This window comes from Pseudoliparis swirei, chromosome 9, assembly GCF_029220125.1.
Source record: "Pseudoliparis swirei isolate HS2019 ecotype Mariana Trench chromosome 9, NWPU_hadal_v1, whole genome shotgun sequence".
NCBI lineage: Eukaryota > Metazoa > Chordata > Actinopteri > Perciformes > Liparidae > Pseudoliparis > Pseudoliparis swirei.
Window position 1 is genome coordinate 8,073,149 of NC_079396.1, and position 18,098 is coordinate 8,091,246.

General features: G+C 42.7%; 1 protein-coding gene across 1 annotated transcript; it reads left to right on the forward strand.

Annotated features, from left to right (window-relative positions):
- Positions 1–224: 224 nt before the first annotated feature.
- xpc (xeroderma pigmentosum, complementation group C) lies at positions 225–17,612 on the forward strand. Its single transcript, XM_056423594.1, has 15 exons — positions 225–1,736; positions 1,966–2,392; positions 3,547–3,879; positions 4,059–4,155; positions 6,476–6,560; positions 6,672–6,829; positions 7,023–7,143; positions 7,263–7,352; positions 9,762–10,631; positions 10,735–10,895; positions 13,593–13,674; positions 15,022–15,153; positions 15,293–15,462; positions 15,671–15,764; positions 15,862–17,612. The coding sequence occupies exons 2-15, from the start codon at positions 2,293–2,295 to the stop codon at positions 16,183–16,185; spliced, it is 2,817 nt and encodes a 938-aa protein (XP_056279569.1). The 5' UTR covers positions 225–1,736; positions 1,966–2,292; the 3' UTR covers positions 16,186–17,612.
- The last annotated feature ends 486 nt before the right edge of the window (positions 17,613–18,098 follow it).

Sequence of the window (18,098 nt, forward strand, 5' to 3'; positions counted from 1 at the left end):
CGCACGCACTGCCCACATAAACTAGAAATTATTTATACATATACAGCATGTGTGTTGTTCATGCGTTATGCATACACACGTTGCCCCTTCGTCCCATCAAGCCCGATACTGCAGCGAGTCAGTCTGAAGCTGCCTGACTGTATCAGCTGACAGACGTTTCTCTGAAGTGAAACACACACATCTGCTGGAGAATCATAACATGATCGATACGGATCACAACAGAGTTGAATGAAAATTGAATTGAACAGAAATTAACTAAATTGATTCCGACTGAAGACGCATAACTCGTATTCATTCAGTCATGGTCTTTTACCCGCTTAATTCTTATTCAGGGTCCCAAATGGGATGAAGAAATAATGCCAGCATGCGTAAGGCTTTCAAATTCCCTGGAAATGCTAACACACAGAGACGACTATATCCACAATATTGTAATTTATTGAGCAAGTGAATGAGAGCAAGAGTCTGAGGTCCTGAAGCCCATGCAAATCAAAATGAATATATTTTGGTTAATGAGGTGAGACTTTAAAAAAAAGAATATCAAACAAAATCAGAAAACCTTGTCACAGACTCACAGGACACATTTTACATGGAACACATGTAAATACTTGAAACATTGCATTTTTCCTACCACACATTTACTTATAAGAAAGAAATAAACTATATTAAATAGAGACATACACATCTGCTTCAGAAAATATTAAACAAAAGTCAATGTTATGACTGTGACTACTTATTTCAGACCTATGGGGGTTTTGCCAAAAAGTTGTACAGCATTGGCTAATGGTCTAATATGTCTGTGCACACTGTAGCACTCATTCACCATTATACTCATATAAAATATATACAAGAATCCATAAATTATATTATTTTCTTATAGCCTATGTCTGAAAATTACATTATTGCTCAATCTTTGCTCACTAAATATGTGGTAAAAACCATTCATATCACAAGAGAAAGTGACACAAATCACTAATATATGAGAAATCAGAATTGAAGTCCTTATTAATGATGTTCCGTCACTTTATAGGAACTGCCCCTCGGACATTGAGAGCTATTGCTTTGGTGGTTTTGTATGTGTTATTTAACGTTTATACATTATGCCTTATATTGCACAATTTTTCAAAAACCTGGTATGGCCTTTTGAGGTCAGCTGTGGCTCTAGATACTGAATTATTCTACTTTTGAACTCATCATGTGCCTCTTGCTGACTTGAAATAATACTTCCAATAATACTACTTTATTTTGAATACTTCAAAATAACAGATGCTATTGTTGCCAGATCAGAATCAGAATCAGAATCAGAAACGGGTTTATTGCCAGGAATGTTTACACAAACGAGGAATTTTTTTTGGCGGAAGGTGCAACATTTAGACATGACAAACAAAAATCAACACGAGTCCTGGGGGTGACAGAGTCAGTCAGTGGGGGATCCGGGCTCCATTGATGAGCCCGACTGCCGTCGGGAAAAAGCTTTTGGTGTGGCGGGACGTCTTTGTCCTGATGGACCGCTGCCTCCTTCCAGAGGGGAGGGACTCGAACAGGGAGTGACCAGGATGGGAGGGGTCAGCGACAATCTTGCTGGCCCGCTTCAGTGACCTGGAGGTGAACAGGACCTGGAGGGAAGGCAGATTGCAGCCAATAACCCTCTCGGCCGAGCGGATGATGCTCTGCAGCCTGCACTTGTCTTTGGCCGTGGCTGCAGGGTGCCAGACGGTGATGGAGGAGCCACCATGGAGGTAGCTGTATACGTGTCACCGCAAACTGTCACATTTTAAGACACTTTAATATCAGGAGGATAAACACCTTGTGTGTGACATGCTGTAGTTAAGCCTCGTATATGGCACAACTGCGCCCCTAAGTGGCCATAAAGTGATATTAGCCTACAACGCTTAAAACACACAAAAAACACTCAAAACAGCAGATGGGACTTGTGTTGGGCTGAAAAGCTGAGATGAGATGTATTAGGTTTCAGAGGAAGAAGGCAAGTTGAGCGACTTTATGCAAGTGCAGTATTAGCCGCGGAGAAGAAGAAGATGAAGAAGAAGAAGAAGAAGAAGAAGAAGAAGAAGAAGAAGCGGACGTGACGTCAGAGTTCTGCCTCTAAAACCAAACAGAGTGCTGTTTCATGACTTCTGAAAGCTGCAGGTGGAAATGGTGGATAAACTCTGTTTGCCTGCCCTTACGTAACGACATGTGGAAAGCAGAGCGACTTCCGCCCGTCTAGTGTTTCCCCGAAAGACGCTCAGATTCAAAGAAAGATCCCCGAGTCGAGAAGAGGAGAGCAAAGGGAGCATGTCCAAGCGGAGAGGCTGTGCAGAGACAGAGGCCCGTACAAAGAAGCTGAAGCGAGTACCGCAGGCGAAGAGCGGCGGAGCGAAGAATAAAGATGCAGGTATGGAAAGCCTGGACCGAAGTGCTCTTCCTCCCTGATTGTGTGAAGGATATGTGAAGTTTGCATTATTAAAAAAATAAGAGAGTAGTAGTAGTGCTACTTTTTCCGCCTGAAAATAACTGATTGTAAAGTAAAGGGGGAGCAGTTTGTTCATTCCCACTATAGATATGTCCTTATGCATACTCCACATGCTAAATGCATCCCGTTCCCCCTGGTTATAAGGATATGAATCGCAGCTGATTGTCGTTGCAGCTAAAGGTATCTCTGCATGTTGTTGTTGTTGTTGTTGTTGTTGTTGTTGTTGTTGACTGCAGGTTCAGTGACACATGTCAACTACCAGATATATAATAAACTGCGATTCTTTTTAATTATCATCATACAGATATTGGGACAATGTCGTAACGTAAAAGATGTTTAATGCCATAAATAAATACAAATGATGAAATACAAATGAAGTTTATCTTTTGTAAGTGCTGTTAAAGTTGTCTTCAAAAATGAACTAACATGGGGGCCATGTATGTCCTGAGTGTGTTCACGTGTAAGGTCTGCACCATACATAATGCAGATGTTGTGCGTGATATCAAATGTGATCTTTGTTCGATCATCATCATCATCATCGATACCGGGCAACTGTGGCTAGGTGGTAGAGCAGGGTCTCCCCTCAATCCGCTAGTCCATGTTGATGTGTCCTTGGGCAAGACGTCCTGTTCCTACGGTGTGTGAATGTTAGTGTCCTGATGGGCCATCAGTGTATGAATGAGTGTGAATGGGTGAATGATGACGAGTAGTGTTAATGCACTTTGAGTGGTCGTTATACACGTACCTGGCTGTATTTACAAATGAGGCTTTGATTTAGATGAGGTTTTGGTTGAGATGACTCGTAGCTTGTGTTTCTTGCCTTTCATGTTTTATGACAAGTGATTCATAAACTACAACCTTCTTTTTTGTCTAGATTGATCATACTTCAGTCTTGCATTAATGTGGTTGAGAGTCATTGATGCTAAATGTGATGGCTTTACATCACAAATATTCCAACTATATACGGAAAGAAAAAGATAGAAGTAGAAGACTGAAAACCAAACCGTAACCCTTCAGTCTTTATCATTACTCAAACCCTGAAATGTAAAACTATTTCCTTATGTCTGTCCTTCCAGGTGATGTCATCACAGAGGAAGAGGAGGAGCTCAAAAGGAAGGTCAAACCCAAACCACGTGGCTCCACAAAACGAGCGTTGGGGACCACCTCCTCCACCACATCTGCAACTGTCAAAACCAGTAAATACTTCCAGTCGCCAGTGAAGGAGGAGGAGTCTGACAGTGAAGATGACTTTGACATGGTGACCTCAGCACCACCTGCGGTTACAGTGAGCACCACGAAAACCAAGAAAGAAGAAGAAGAAGAAGAAGAAGACGACGATGAAGAAGTAGAAGAAGATGAGGAGGATGAGGACAGCGAGGAAGATGAAGTTGATTGGGAGGAAGTGGAAGGTAAGCGATGGATCGGTAGAATACAGCTTGTGTGAGAATACATTTCCAATTATTTTTCATTTTATTTAAAAAAGGGGCAAAGAAAGTTGTAAAATATTGTTTTCACTTATATATTGTAGCATGTTGGAAGGAAAGAAGGAAACAGAAGTGAGAAAATAATTGAGTGTGTCTGTGATCAGAGCTTTCTGGGCCGCTGGGTCCACTTGGACCACAAGAACCTGTCCTGCCCTCCCAGCCGGTTGAGATAGAGATCGAGACTCCAGAAGTCAGGAAAAAGTAAGCTGTCATTTATGTCTTAGTTAAATACAGGTTGTTGTTTAAAAAAAAAAAGTTATATGTTTTAGTATTCTGTTTGATATTTGTTTAATTTATTTATATATATATATATAGATAGATAGATAGATATATACTTTATTAATCCCCAAGGGGAAATTTGTCGAGCCAGTAGCAGCAACACACAAGAATAAAAATAAAAATAAAAAACACAAATATAAGAAGGGTTAGGGTGATCTGGCAAGAGGTGAACTGTTGTAGAGCCTCATATACATATTATTTTGAATTAAAAATATAGATATATAAATAAATCTTAATCTTAAAGGGCTGACTTTTAAGGTCAGAAGAGTGCCTGAAGAACGGCACCTTTTCAAAGACTAAGATGTTTGAACTGAAACAAATACATATATATATATATATTGATTTCACTGAACAAATATATTTATTTATTCATTTATTTATTTATAGACGTATTAAAATGTAAGTCTTTGCACTCATCAGATAGAAAAAAGATGATTTTGTAATGTGTTTATAATTTGATATGCAGTTGAAAATGTGAGAAAAATCGCATTAATGTGTTAATTGTATCATTTTAAATTAGGGATATACTAGGAAAAGATATCAGATGCAATCCTTCTTTTCCCTAGTTAACTTGCTGATGGTCCGTATTTCTTCAGTGAAATCAATCTCCTCTTAAATACAGTTCAGTGTAGTGTCCAGAAGCATCTTTAGACTTTGAAAGGGTGCTTTTCAAGGCGCCTCAAGAACCTTTTCTGTTCTATGACCACTTTTTGTGTTGTTAAGAGCGCCTTGAGGCTCCGTGGACCAACTTCATGTAAGACTGGTTCTCTTCGTATTCATCTTACAGTTTTTTTCAATCGCTAACAAGCGCTTACCCATACTTCAGATACTTTTTCTAAACTCTTAACACACTCACACCTACAAAGCACAATTGGCCAAATCGATAATTTTCTTGTCAAAAGCACATTTTGTTAAATATATACTAACTCTTCATTTCAAAATAGAACACATCTTTTTCTGCAGACACTAACTTTACCAAAACACTGGAATTCTGACTCAAAATGAAATTATTCTGTCAAAGAATAACTCTTGTTTTCACTTCACAAGGTCCTTCCAGTCAATCAAAGTACACCAGGTTGCAAAACACTGGCTGTTGTTGACATTACAAAAACTGCATAGACTTTTATATTTCAGTGTTTCAGGTATTTGCATGCAAAACATGCAATCCACTGTCTTTACACTACATTTCTTGGTTGGGAACTGTATGTCCACATGTAATGTTCTTATTCAAAAGCATTCCAGTAAAAACCAAATCAGTTTTTTTCTCTTTACTGTTTACTACATGAGGTACAGTATAAATACTGTTTACAGTATGATGGAACATAAAAAGTTTTACAGTATTGCTTACAGTGAACAAAATATCCAAGAAACACACAAGAGCATTCTGAACAAAAACACAACGGCAAGTCCAGATAAAAAGGGGGGAAACTATTGTGCCTTTAAAAAAGTTCAATCCAAACTCTTTAGTTTTTTATTTTTTTTTATTTTTTTTACAAATAAACTGTTTTGGGGCAACGGCTGCAATAGAACAACATTCGGTTTGTCAATGTAGGCGGTGTCTGTGTGAACAACATCTCAACCGGTCATAATCAAAACTTAAATTCTAATCCAAAACTTGCTAAAACATATTTCCCAAAAACATTTCAAACTTACCTACCATCAGGAGGAGATGGGGAATCAATTGTTTGTTTATTATCAGCTGAGATATATTATTTTATTACTGATATCATTGCAGAACAGGTTTTGAGACTGTATCTAAGGTTTGGAATATTGTGTTTGCCATTGTGGGATGTTGTGTGTTAACATTCGTAAATAATACAAGAACAATCCATCATTTTGTTGGGAGGTATAGCTTGTCTGAAAATGTAAGCATTGTGAAAATGTGTTCACTGACTGCATATTGTTTGAAAACGACATGAAATGTGTGAATGGTACGGCCACAAAAGACCGTTGCTGTGCTAATTGTGTTTAGAGTTTTGAAAATGTGACCACTGATTGGACAAACGCTTGGTAGCACCTGAAAAAAACTAACCCTAAATTGATCTATTTCAAACCCGCTAACACTGCATCTTTTTGCGATATTCAGGAAGCCATTGCACATTTGTTCGATTACAATCTTGCATTGTATGCATTTCAACAGCCAATGGGGTGCAAGTTTATGTGTATTTATTATAGATGTGTGAGTATACACTATTGAGAAAAGTCTGTTTTACTCTAATACTCCTAATTTCTCATTGGCCAGGCAGAAGAGAAAGGCAGAGCTGGAGACTTACATGAGGCGGATGGTGAACCGATACAAGAAGGACGTGCTGATAGACACACACAAGGTGAAGACACCTTCCCCTTCTCTTTCCGCCGTCTCTTTACTCTGTCTGATTTGAAGTCCCCACAGTGTGATTCCTTAGTTGGTCATTGCAAACCTCCGATTTGTCTCTCAGGTCCACCTGCTGTGCCTGATAGCCAGTGGAATGTTCCGCGGCCGTCTGTGCACTGAACCGGACTTGCTGGCCATTACTCTGTCGCTGCTGCCCGCCCACTTCAGTATGGTCGCCAAGGAGCGCATCGACCACAACTACCTCTCCGGACTGCTCAAATGGTGTGTGCTCGTCAAATATGACGTCTGAAGCTACTTTTCGAGTCTGACAGTGTAAAACAGTGCGTCTCCAGAGTCATCTATGTCACCTTATCAGTCACTAGTACCATTTAGTGACCACTGTATCTTCTATTTCCATTTTTTTCTCTCTCTCTCTCTTTCTTTCTTTCTTTCTCTCTCTCTCTTCCCTTTTCAGGTTCAGTTCAATATTCACCCTCAACCCCTGTCTTCCCTGTGAGGAACGTCAGAACCCCCGCGCTCTGCTGGAGAGGCGGTTGGCCAGCCTGTCTGCCAGAAACCACCAGGAGATGACTCATGTTGGTGTTTTGGAACAAGATTAGTCCAATTAAAATAAAAAAGTTCAGTCTTTTGACATTCAAAGATGGAATAAACTTGTTGAATAATTATGTTCCTGTGTGTTTTGTGTGTCCTGCAGCTGTTTCTGTTGGTCCTGAGGTCTCTGCAGTTTTTCTGCCGATTGGTTATTTCTTTGCAGCCGATTCCTCTCAAACCCCCTTCAGCCAAGGTACGTCAATACAGATGTAAATACAGATGTCAATACAGCAACTTCACTTAGCCAATGGCTTCATTTTAATGTGCGGAGAACTCTGTCTCAAGTCAAGTTTTTAGTATGATGGCCAACAACTAAATACAGACTGGTGTTGAAAAGAAAATATTTTGAAATCCACACACTTGCATACTGACACATTCAGCATTACTTCTCCATGAAACAGGATCTCAAGGGCTCATTTAAACCGGTTAACCTTAACCCAGTGGTTCTCAAACCTTTTCTGTCACGACCCACTTCGGAGGAAGACACATTTTCGTGACCCACCTCCCCAACAAAATTGTAACTAAATGGTCCTTGCTGAATTTTTTTTCAAATAACAACTTTGTGTGACTCCTCCGTCTGTGCTTTTTCAAATAATAGAATAAAGAAAATTGCATTCACTTTTAATTAAACCAGATTGCTCCACAGACATAAACAAATAAAATGTGCAATCACTTTGTTAGAACAATGCACATGAAGTTGTACAAAAAAGCACTAATATTTGGTGAATAGCTTTTTGTGGCTGCAATTAACATGTTTTGCAGATGTTATTAACCCTTGTGTCGCCTTCGGGTCAATTTGACCCGATTCAATGTTTAATGTCGGTGTTCTTTCGGGAGTCAACAAACAAACATAAAGTACCTCACACTTAAACTTGGAAAACAATATTAATTCTAATAATTTTCTGGAGATTTTAATAGCTGGGGTCATATTGACCTCAAGGGTAAAATATGTTAGTAAATATAAAGGTAACAGGAGGGTTAAACATTGAATCGGGTCAAATTGACCCGAAGGCAACACAAGGGTTAAAGATTAAATAAATGATAAACAGAGTCCACCTCCTCTTGGCAGAATAATATGTGTATGGATAATATGTGTAAAATTTCAATTCTATTGTCCTGCGTGACATATGTCATCATATGACGGATGTTTAATGTCACAACATATTTCCTCGTGAGAGCCACCGAGCTGCATGTGAAACAGCTGAAGGCTGCGCTCCCGTCTCCTCCTAGAGTGAAAACGGTGGTGCTTTCAGGGACCTGGGTTTAATGAAATTGACCACGCTGATAGTGTCGTTCACGGCACATCTGTCGTGCTGCTCGCGCATCTCTGTGAGTGACACAGTGTGTCCATTGCATATTTGTAGACACTCTTGATCAACGCCTGCATTCCTTTTCCCTGCCATGGTCTCCTACCATATGTGCAGAAAGCCACACAACTCTCCTGTGTTCTGTCAGGTAACTGTCCAGAAGCCTAAAGAGCTCATCAGCTGATGTCACTTTTTACAAGGTGATTTGCCTGCAAGTTTCCTCTGAAAGAACTCCCGTGGCTTATTTACGTGAGTGGGGTGTAATGTCGCCACGGGTCTTTTTAATTTATTTGGGCTTCATACTGTCCGCTGAGTTTTCAGTCATAAAACACAGGCTCGTCTCTCCTCACCTGCATCGCCTGCGGTTGATTTTCTTTTCCCTCCTGCCAAACGATGTGGACACTACTGTGCTACACGTGAGTCGCAAAGGAGCTTGGACGTTACGATCGTGCATGCGCAAGCGTAACCTGTTAACGCCGTAAGCGTAATGTAAATATTTACACATACTTTTGGAATATGTGAAGTTCTCCGCACTGCCCCCCCGCGCCCCACCTGTAAAACCTCGGTGACCCACAGTTTGAGAACCACTGCCTTAACCTAAGTCAAGTGCATCAGTAAAATTGCTTAGACATGTCTATTAAAATGTAAGTCTTTGCAATCATCATGTCGAAAAAAGATGATTTACTAATGTGTTTATAATTTGATATGCAGTTGAGAATGTGATCTTGAATGAACAATCTTGTTAATGTGTTAATTGTATCATTAGATTTAGGGATATATTAGAAAGAAATATCAGATGCAATCCTTCTTTTCCCTAGTTAACTTGTTGATAGTCCGTACCAGTGGTTCCTAACCGTTCCTGTCTGATGTACCACAACAGCACCTTACTGATGAACTTAAGTTCATTGGAAAATCTTTTTTTTTCTTTATCACCGTAAACCGTAAATAATTGTTTGTGGTTACAGGAGCTATTTTTCATACTGTTGGAGCGTTCAATGTTTAGGTTGTTATGGTCAAGTTTGCATTTATACCACTACCATCTGGAGTAACTTATCATTTAGTAATTAACTTACTTTTCTGATTCTCTTAACTTCTGCATAGTTTCACTTCTAGGAGTCAATTATCAAAATCCATCAGTGTTAGGCCAAAAAATACCTCTCTGTTGTTCTACAAATTGTACACATACTTTTTCCTCTGCAGCTGTTGGTTCATTACAGATTGATGACACAATATAGGCTGGTAATTATTATTCTGCTCTCAGACACATCATTTAAATGTATTTGTCCTTTCTGCAGGGCCATGGGGCTAGAACATCTACAGGTACCCCAAGAAAGAGCAACACAAGCCAGCAACCCTCCAAGACCGTCTGTCCTGAGCAGAAGATCTCTCCTGGCACCAAGAGACCAGCTGGAGGGGGGGAGATCACGGGAAGCCGAGGGGGAAAGAAAGCAAAGACAAAAGAAATAAAGGAAGAGTGTGACAAGGTAAAGAAGAAGCCTAAAACATCGGGAGGGCAGAGACCAAAGAACTCCAAACGTCGCAGCATCGCCTCTAAAGTAAGCTACAAGGAAGAAAGTGAGAGCGGAGGGGAAAGGGAGGAGGAGGGAGAGGGGCTTAGCGAAGAGGAGGAATTCCAGGCGACCAGTGAGGATTCAGAAGGAGGAGCTAAATCCACAAAGTGGAAGAAGGGAAGAGGAAAGAGCAAACCCAACGTAACAAACACTGCTGCTTCGAAGGAGAGGAGGAGTGACGGAGGGAACAAACAGTTCAAAGACGAGGAGGGCAAAGAGTGGGAGGAAGAGGAGGATGAGAAAGAAGAAGGAACCATGCACAACCAAACTAATCGAAGGAGTGTGAGAAAGAATAAGGGGCCTGGCGCGGACGAGTGGTTGGAGGTGTTTCTGGTGAAAACGTCATCCTGGCTCTGTGTAGACGTGGAGCGTGGTGTCGGGATGCCTCACCTCTGCTCCCAGAATGCAACAGCGCCGATTACGTACGTTGTGTCGGTGGACGGAAACGGTTTTCTGAAGGACTTGGGAAGGAAGTACGACCCCACCTGGTTGACATTTTCCAGGAAGAGGCGGGTGGATGAAGAGTGGTGGGAAGAGACGCTTGGGTCCTTCCTCGGATTCGAGGACGAGAGGGACAAAAAGGAGGAGAAGGAGGTGAGATCTTTTTCACCAACAATGTCCATCTTACTTTTTTCACAACACTGATTCATTCTACCCTTCTTCTCTCTGTTTTCTTCCGCCAATGTTGGCTACCCAGCTTCAGAACAAACTGCTGAACAAGCCCCTGCCCATCTCAATAACGGAGTATAAGAACCACCCGCTGTATGCCTTAAAGAGACACTTGCTGAAATATGAAGCCGTCTACCCATCAACAGCCACTGTTATGGGATACTGCCGGGGAGAGCCGGTGTACTCGAGGTCAGTGGCAAAACAGTCAGCAGTGCAATGCAGTGGGATATGGGATTCATTTGACATATACTTTTCAGCCCTTTATAGATTTGTACTCTAATAAGTCCCCTTTATTAGACCGCTCACTACGGAATAAAATCCCCTATTTGTTTTTCATTGTGAATGGACACACAGACCATTCTCTGGTTGACTGTTTGCGAGAAGGTCATCATGGAAGTTTATAGTGGTCCTAGTCATAAACTTGAAAATAGTAAGCACCTGAATGCAGCATGAGTTTTGGTGTTTGAGAGGTTCGAGCATTTTGTTCTGGTACGATTACAGTGTCAGTGTCTGGACCTTCATTGGTCAGATGCATTGGAAGATCAGCTGAATTGGGACCTGCGTGTCTTAATTAATTACATTACATGTCATTTAGCAGACGCTTTTATCCAAAGCGACTTACAATAAGTGCATTTCAACCTAGAGTACAAACTAAGAACAACAAGAATACAGGAAGTAACATTTCCTCAACATAGTCGAACTACAAAAGTACCATAAGTAAGTGCTATCTAAGTGCCACTGAAGTGCTAATCTGTGTTTTAATCCAGATATAGTCGGAAAAGGTGTGTTTTCAGTCTCCGACGGAAGATGTAGAGACTTTCTGCTGTCCTGATGTCAGTGGGGAGCCTGCTCCACCACTGAGGAGCCAGGACAGCAAACAGTCTGGATTTCGAGTGATTAGCTCGAGGTGCAGGAGGCACAAGTCGATTGGCTGTTGCCGAGCGGAGCGAACGTTCCGGGTGTACGGTGTGACCATATCCCGGATGTAGACGGGCCCGATCCGTCAGAGCACGGTACGCCAGGACCAGTGTTTTGAAGCGGATGCGAGCAGCCACCGTAACCAGTGGAGAGAGCGGAGGAGCGGAGTGGTGTGGGTGAATTTCGGGAGGCTGAAGACCAGTCGAGCTGCTGCATTCTGGATGAGCTGCAGGGTCGGATGGCCTTAGCAGGTAGACCAGCCAGGAGGGAGTTGCAGTAGTCGAGGCGTGAAATGACCAGAGCCTGGATCAGAACCTGCGCCGCCTTCTGAGTAAGAAGAGGACGATTCTCCTGATGTTGTGCAGCATGTACCTACAGGAACGCGTCGTCGCAGCAATGTTGGCCGTCAGGGAGAGTTGACTGTCGAGTGTCACCCCGAGGTTCCTGGCAGTCCGGGTAGGGGCCAACACAGAGCTGTTGAAGGTGATAGTCAGGTCGTGGGTGGGGGAGCCTTTCCCTGGAAGGAATAGTAGCTCAGTCTTGTCAGGGTTGATCTTCAGGTGGTGATCAGACATCCACTGAGAGATGTCAGTCAGACAGGCAGAGATTCGCTCCGCCACCTGTGTTTCGGACGGTGGAAACGAGAAGATCAGTTGGGTGTCATCAGCATAGCTATGGTAGGAGAAGCCATGCGAACGAATGACAGAGCCGAGAGAATTTGTGTACAGAGAGAAGAGGAGGGGACCCAGGACGGAGCCTTGAGGAACCCCAGTAGTGAGAGGACAAGGATCAGACACAGATCCTCTCCAAGTTACCCGGTAGGTGCGGTCTTTAAGGTAGGAAGAGAAAAGAGCGAGTGCAGTGCCTGAGATCCCCAGGTCCTGAAGAGAAGAGATCAGGATCTGGTGGTTCACGGTGTCAAATGCTGCAGAAAGGTCGAGAAGGATAAGGACAGAGGAGAGAGGCTGCTCTAGCAGTGTGAAGCTGCTCAGAGACAGCAAGGAGGGCCGTCTCTGTCGAGTGGCCGGCCTTGAATCCAGACTGGTGAGGGTCAAGAAGGTTGTTACTGTGGAGATAGGAGGACACTTGGCTCAAGATAGCTCGCCCAGAGTTTTGGAGAGAAAAGGAAGAAGAGAGACCGGTCTGTAGTTGCTGACTTCAGACGGGTCGAGCGTGGGTTTCTTCAGGAGAGGGTTGACTCTCGCCTCCTTCAGAGAGTTAGGAAACAGCCAGTTGAGAGGGAGCTGTTAATAAGATGGGTGAGGAAGGTCAGAAGGTCAGGAGCAATAGCCTGGAGAATGGGAGACGGACGGGGTCAAGGGCGCAGGTGGTCGGTCGGGCGGAGGTCACCAAGCTAAGAACTTGATTGGGAGACAAGGGGCTGAAAGAGGAAAGAGAGGGGGATGAAGAAGTTAGTGTTGGTGAGGTGATAGAAGATGGATTTGTAAAGGAGGAGCGTATGTCGTCTATCTTGTTTGTAAAGTAGTCGACAAAGTGGCTCGGCAAAAGGGTGGAAGGAGGAGGGGGACAGGGGGGATCAAGGAGGTTGGAAAAGATAGAGAAGAGTTTTTTGGGGTTAGAGAAGGAAGACTGAATTTTGGTCAGGTAGAACGAGCTTTTGGCTGCAGAGATAGAGGAAGAGAAGGAGGAGAGGAGAGATTGATAGAAGAGCAAGTCTTCCGCTTGATTCGATTTGCGCCATTTTCTTTCCGCCGCTCGCAGGGTGGCTCTCTCGGCGCGCACCTGTCTCCACCTGGTGGTGCAGCTGTGAGGTTCAGATGCTCATAGTGATCTGATGGCAGTACATCTGCTGCTGACTGTTGGTGTTTCTCAGGATGTTAATTTACAGATGCAACCTAAATAAATAATGTGTGCATTTGGCTTAAGCCATGAGCAAAAACTTGTTTTGTCTAAAGAATAAACTATTTCACAATATTCTTATCATATTTAAATCGTCTTTCTCTTCAGGGATTGTGTGCATACGATCCACTCCAAAGACACTTGGTTGAAAGAGGCACGGACGGTCCTACTAGGAGAGGAACCATTTAAGGTGAGTGGGAATATCTTTCTGAAATCACTTCTCCTCATTTGTTTCTCTGTTATTACTATATCATATGATATGATATTCCTTTATTTGTTGCACAGTGGGGAAATTTCAAAAATCACAGCAGCGGTGCACATCGGAGTATCAATGAAAATAAATATAAAACACAAAACACAATACTAAAAGACTAAATACTAATACTAATACTAAATATACACGGGGAAAATAAAGTAAAGTGCTGAGTAAAGTGCAGAGTTTGCCAGGATCTCCAGCGATCTACTGCAGTGTGTTGTGCAGCCTGACAGCAGCAGGAAGGAAGGACTTGTGGTCCCTCTCCCTCAGACACCGGGGATGAATCAGCCGGTGGCTGAAGGAGCTGTGCAGCGCAGCAAGAGTGTCATGCATGGGGTGGGAGGTGTGGTTCATCAGGGACGAGAGCTTTGCCATCATCCTCCCGTCCCCCACCACCTCCACAGTATCCAGAGGACACCCCAGCACGCTGCTGGCCTTCTTTATCAGCTTGTTCAGCCTCTTCCTGTCAGCCGCTGCCATGCTGCTGCTCCAGAAGACCACTCTATAAAAGACGGCTGATGCCACCACAGGGTCAAAGAAGGTCTTCAGGTGTGCTCCCTGTACTCCAACGGACCTCAGTCTCCTCAGCTGAAAGAGTCTGCGTTGTCCCTTTTTATAAAGTGCATATTCCCCTTCTACTTAATTCCACTAATGCCAAATCAGTCCAGCTGTCTTTTATTTGCATGATTCATGACTGATGTTATATAAGGTGAACAACTTCATGAAAAGTCAGAACAGAGTCGGAATCAAATCAGAGTCAGAGTAAGAACTGTGTGTTGTCAAGTAGCTTACACATACAAGTAACTTGGCTTGTTGAATGGTGCATAACAATAAACACAGTGCAATGCTATAGGACCTCATAAAAAATGCAAGAGTGTGTAACAAAGAAATTGTCCTGGGCATGTAAGTGTTAATGGGGGTCTTTATTGATGAACCCAACTGCAAACAGGAATAAACTGTTTTTCTGGCGTGAAGTCTTGGTCCTGATGGACCACAGCCTCCTGCCAGAGGGAAGGAACTCGAACAGTTTGTGTCCAGGGTGAGAGCGGTTGACCTCTAAATGAGAACTTGATCACAATCTGTATGTAAATCAACACTCCGCTCTTCAAACAACCACCATTCCTCCATCATAGTTTATTTTCCTAACATTGAAGTGAATGAGGACATATTGGCTGATCAGACTCAACTGTGATTGAAACTGCGGCGGGACTTAAATCGCTGCGTTTGTTTGCTGTGAGGAGACGATCTGTATAAAAGCCCTACTGTCTCACTCTCTGTCAGATGGTGAGGGGCTTCTCGAATCATTCCCGCAAAGCCAGGATGGCGTCTGAGCGGAAGGATGAGAACGACCTGGCTCTGTTTGGAGAATGGCAGACTGAAGAGTACCAGCCGCCGATAGCTGTGGATGGGAAGGTAACGATAACGGGGAGAGAATGCGCTCACTGGAGCAGCAAAACATATTTAAATATTAATTTAATTTAATGAACAACCAATACATTCGGAGGAAGTTTAACGTGGAAAGTGTTGTTGACATGTTTTCTGTGACCTTCAGGTTCCACGTAACGACTATGGCAACGTCTACCTGTTTAAGCCCTGTATGTTACCGGTGGGCTGTATTCACCTCATGCTGCCCAACCTGCACCGCGTGGCCAAGAAGCTGAACATGGACGCCGCCCCTGCAGTCCTGGGCTTCGACTTCCATGCAGGATACTCGCATGCTGTGTAAGACAACACTGGGTGGGGTTTATTAAACAACAGGAAGTAGGCGACTGTGATCAGTACAGGAGTATGTCAGTCGTTCTCGCTGCATTGTATCTGATTTTTTGCCATCATTTATTTTATTATTGCAAGTGATTTTTACTCACATGTTTTACACATGTAATTAATGCTTTTGAGATGCAGTAAATGACTAAATGTGTGTGTGTTTAAGGACTGATGGTTACATTGTGTGTGAGGAGCATGAGGAGATTCTCAGAGCGGCCTGGTTGGAAGACCAAGAGATTCACAAACAGAAGGAGAAAGAGGTGTGTGTTTTACTTTTAAATTAAAGTCCAATCAGTCGTTTGTAACCCGTTGGGCACTAAAACACTACGTCGACGGTTCCTCCCTTTTACTTTCCAGAAAAAAGAAAAGAGGGTGATATCCAACTGGACTCTGCTGGTGAAGGGGCTCCTGATCAGAGAAAGACTGAAACAGCGCTACGGAAAGAAGAACCACGGACTCGGGAGCCTCGGAGAGACTGGTGGGCTTTCGTCAGATGAGGAAGAGGTTGAGGCTGGAAGCCCTTCAGCCAAGACGGCATCAGAGACTCTGGCCATGTCCTGGCCCCAGAACAGGCAAGCAGAGGAGGAGGGAGGGAGCATCAGTGGACTGAAGAGGAAGACCACGACAAAACGAGAAAAGAGAGGACAAGAGAAGCACTTGTTCCCCTTTGAGAAAGCGTGATTTCAGGGAGCCAAAAACACACCTTGGTTTAGTTCAATCAAAGCTAATTACTTGGTCTGACTGCTGCTCCTGGTATTTACTTTGGAAGACGGTCACATTCCTTGCAAGCAGTGTGCCTAAGCTGGAACATATTTTTAAATCGATTTTTACATGGTTATTTATCCTTGGAACCTTTGGCTGTAACATTATCAGAAGAGGAAAGAGGACGAAGGAGTAGTGAACTGATCTGCAGATTAATCGGTTTCTTCCAGTTGTCATAATATAGCATTAAACCTGCTCTTTCCCCATCATCACTGTGCATACTCTCATTAGCTCATGTACTCTGTTGTTAGTCTTTTATATGAGCTCTTATTAGAAATGCAGCACATGCCAGAAAAAAAAATAAACATAGAACGTGACATGAAATCTGGCCAGTTTTCACGTATGCTCTTGGGAAGAAGAGTGTTATCAGGTTCCAAGGAGAGAACAAACTCAACATGAATGTGAGAACGGGTGCCGTCACAATTTCAGATGCCTGTTTGACATAGGATAAAGGTGCACTGTGCTTGAGTCGGCTGAGATACATTCGGCCCTCTTGCAAGTATTCAGTGCTCAAAAACTGCAGCACTACTGGTGGTGGTGCTGGTTTGAGCCCGGTGGACATAGTTTCCCTTTCAGTTCAGCACCAGAAAATGGCATATACAGCTCATGCCGATTTGATAAGTGGCAAGTAAACACCAACAACCCAGTATGCCAACAACAATACAAACAATACAGGTGAATACACCCTGGGAAATAAAGTTATTTTCCATACCTTGTGGCGCATCCACTGCCCGCTTTCCCCTATGACAAACAACTGGACCACAGCCATTCTTACTGACTTGACTGTACTCTATGTAGCTTGTCTCAATGAAAACAGAAACTTGTACTGTTAGTGTCGTTCCAGTGGAAAAAGTGTTTTCAGGAACCAGCCCAAAACCGCTCGGCTACTGTGCACTTTTGAGTTGATGGAGCTATGTTGGGGTTGTTGGATCCACGTATTTAACAGATAGACAGAAGCACATGTGGACCATGTAACCTGTCGCTTGAGGTTAAAGCATGAACATTGCATTTAAGAAGTTGGTAAATGATTTCTCAGCTCACTCACTGCCTGTCTCGACTTCTCACAAATCCTGTACTTCCTTCCTGTCTCTCTTTCCCCGTTAGTCTGCTACATCCCTATAGGTTCACGGGTTCCTGCTGTATTCTGAATCAGCCCTCACATTCAGCCTCTCACTCATCGCTTATGTCATGTTTCACACCTCGCGTCTCTACCTGTTTTTGTACACAGCAGGTGATTGCTGTATTTAAAATGGTAAACTGTTTTTGTATAAAAATATTTTTTCTAAGATATAATACCAGTTAAAAGCAAAAAACAAAACAAAATTAAAAATATCGTGTTGACTGTTTGCTTTTGTTGTATTTCTTGGATATTTTTAAAGCAAAGTTTGAATTTAAAATTATGATGTCTAGCCTAAAAAAAAAAGCATGACCAATTATGTGATTATACTAATGACCGTAAGACTAAACATTTTTATATTGCTACATACATTCTAATTGAATTCTCACAAGATTAAAATATATTTCAATACATTTGCACAATTCCTAACAGTGAACATTCACACAAAAAAGTAATATGTGTGTCATTTTCAAAAACGACCGACGGAACTGTTATAAATGAAATTGTGTGTGCATAAACACCAAACGTCATCTGAGATTCGGATGCATGTTTCTTAACAGTTCAAGACCAGTCATCAAAGCATTAAACCCAGGTGCTCAACCCTCTGTTTCACTCGCGAAGAAGCAAAGTAGAGGGTAAATGGATTGTTCATAAAGTCCCCGGTCCCATACCATTAGAGCGCAAACACTTCGTCCCAATGCAGAGCAGCAACCAA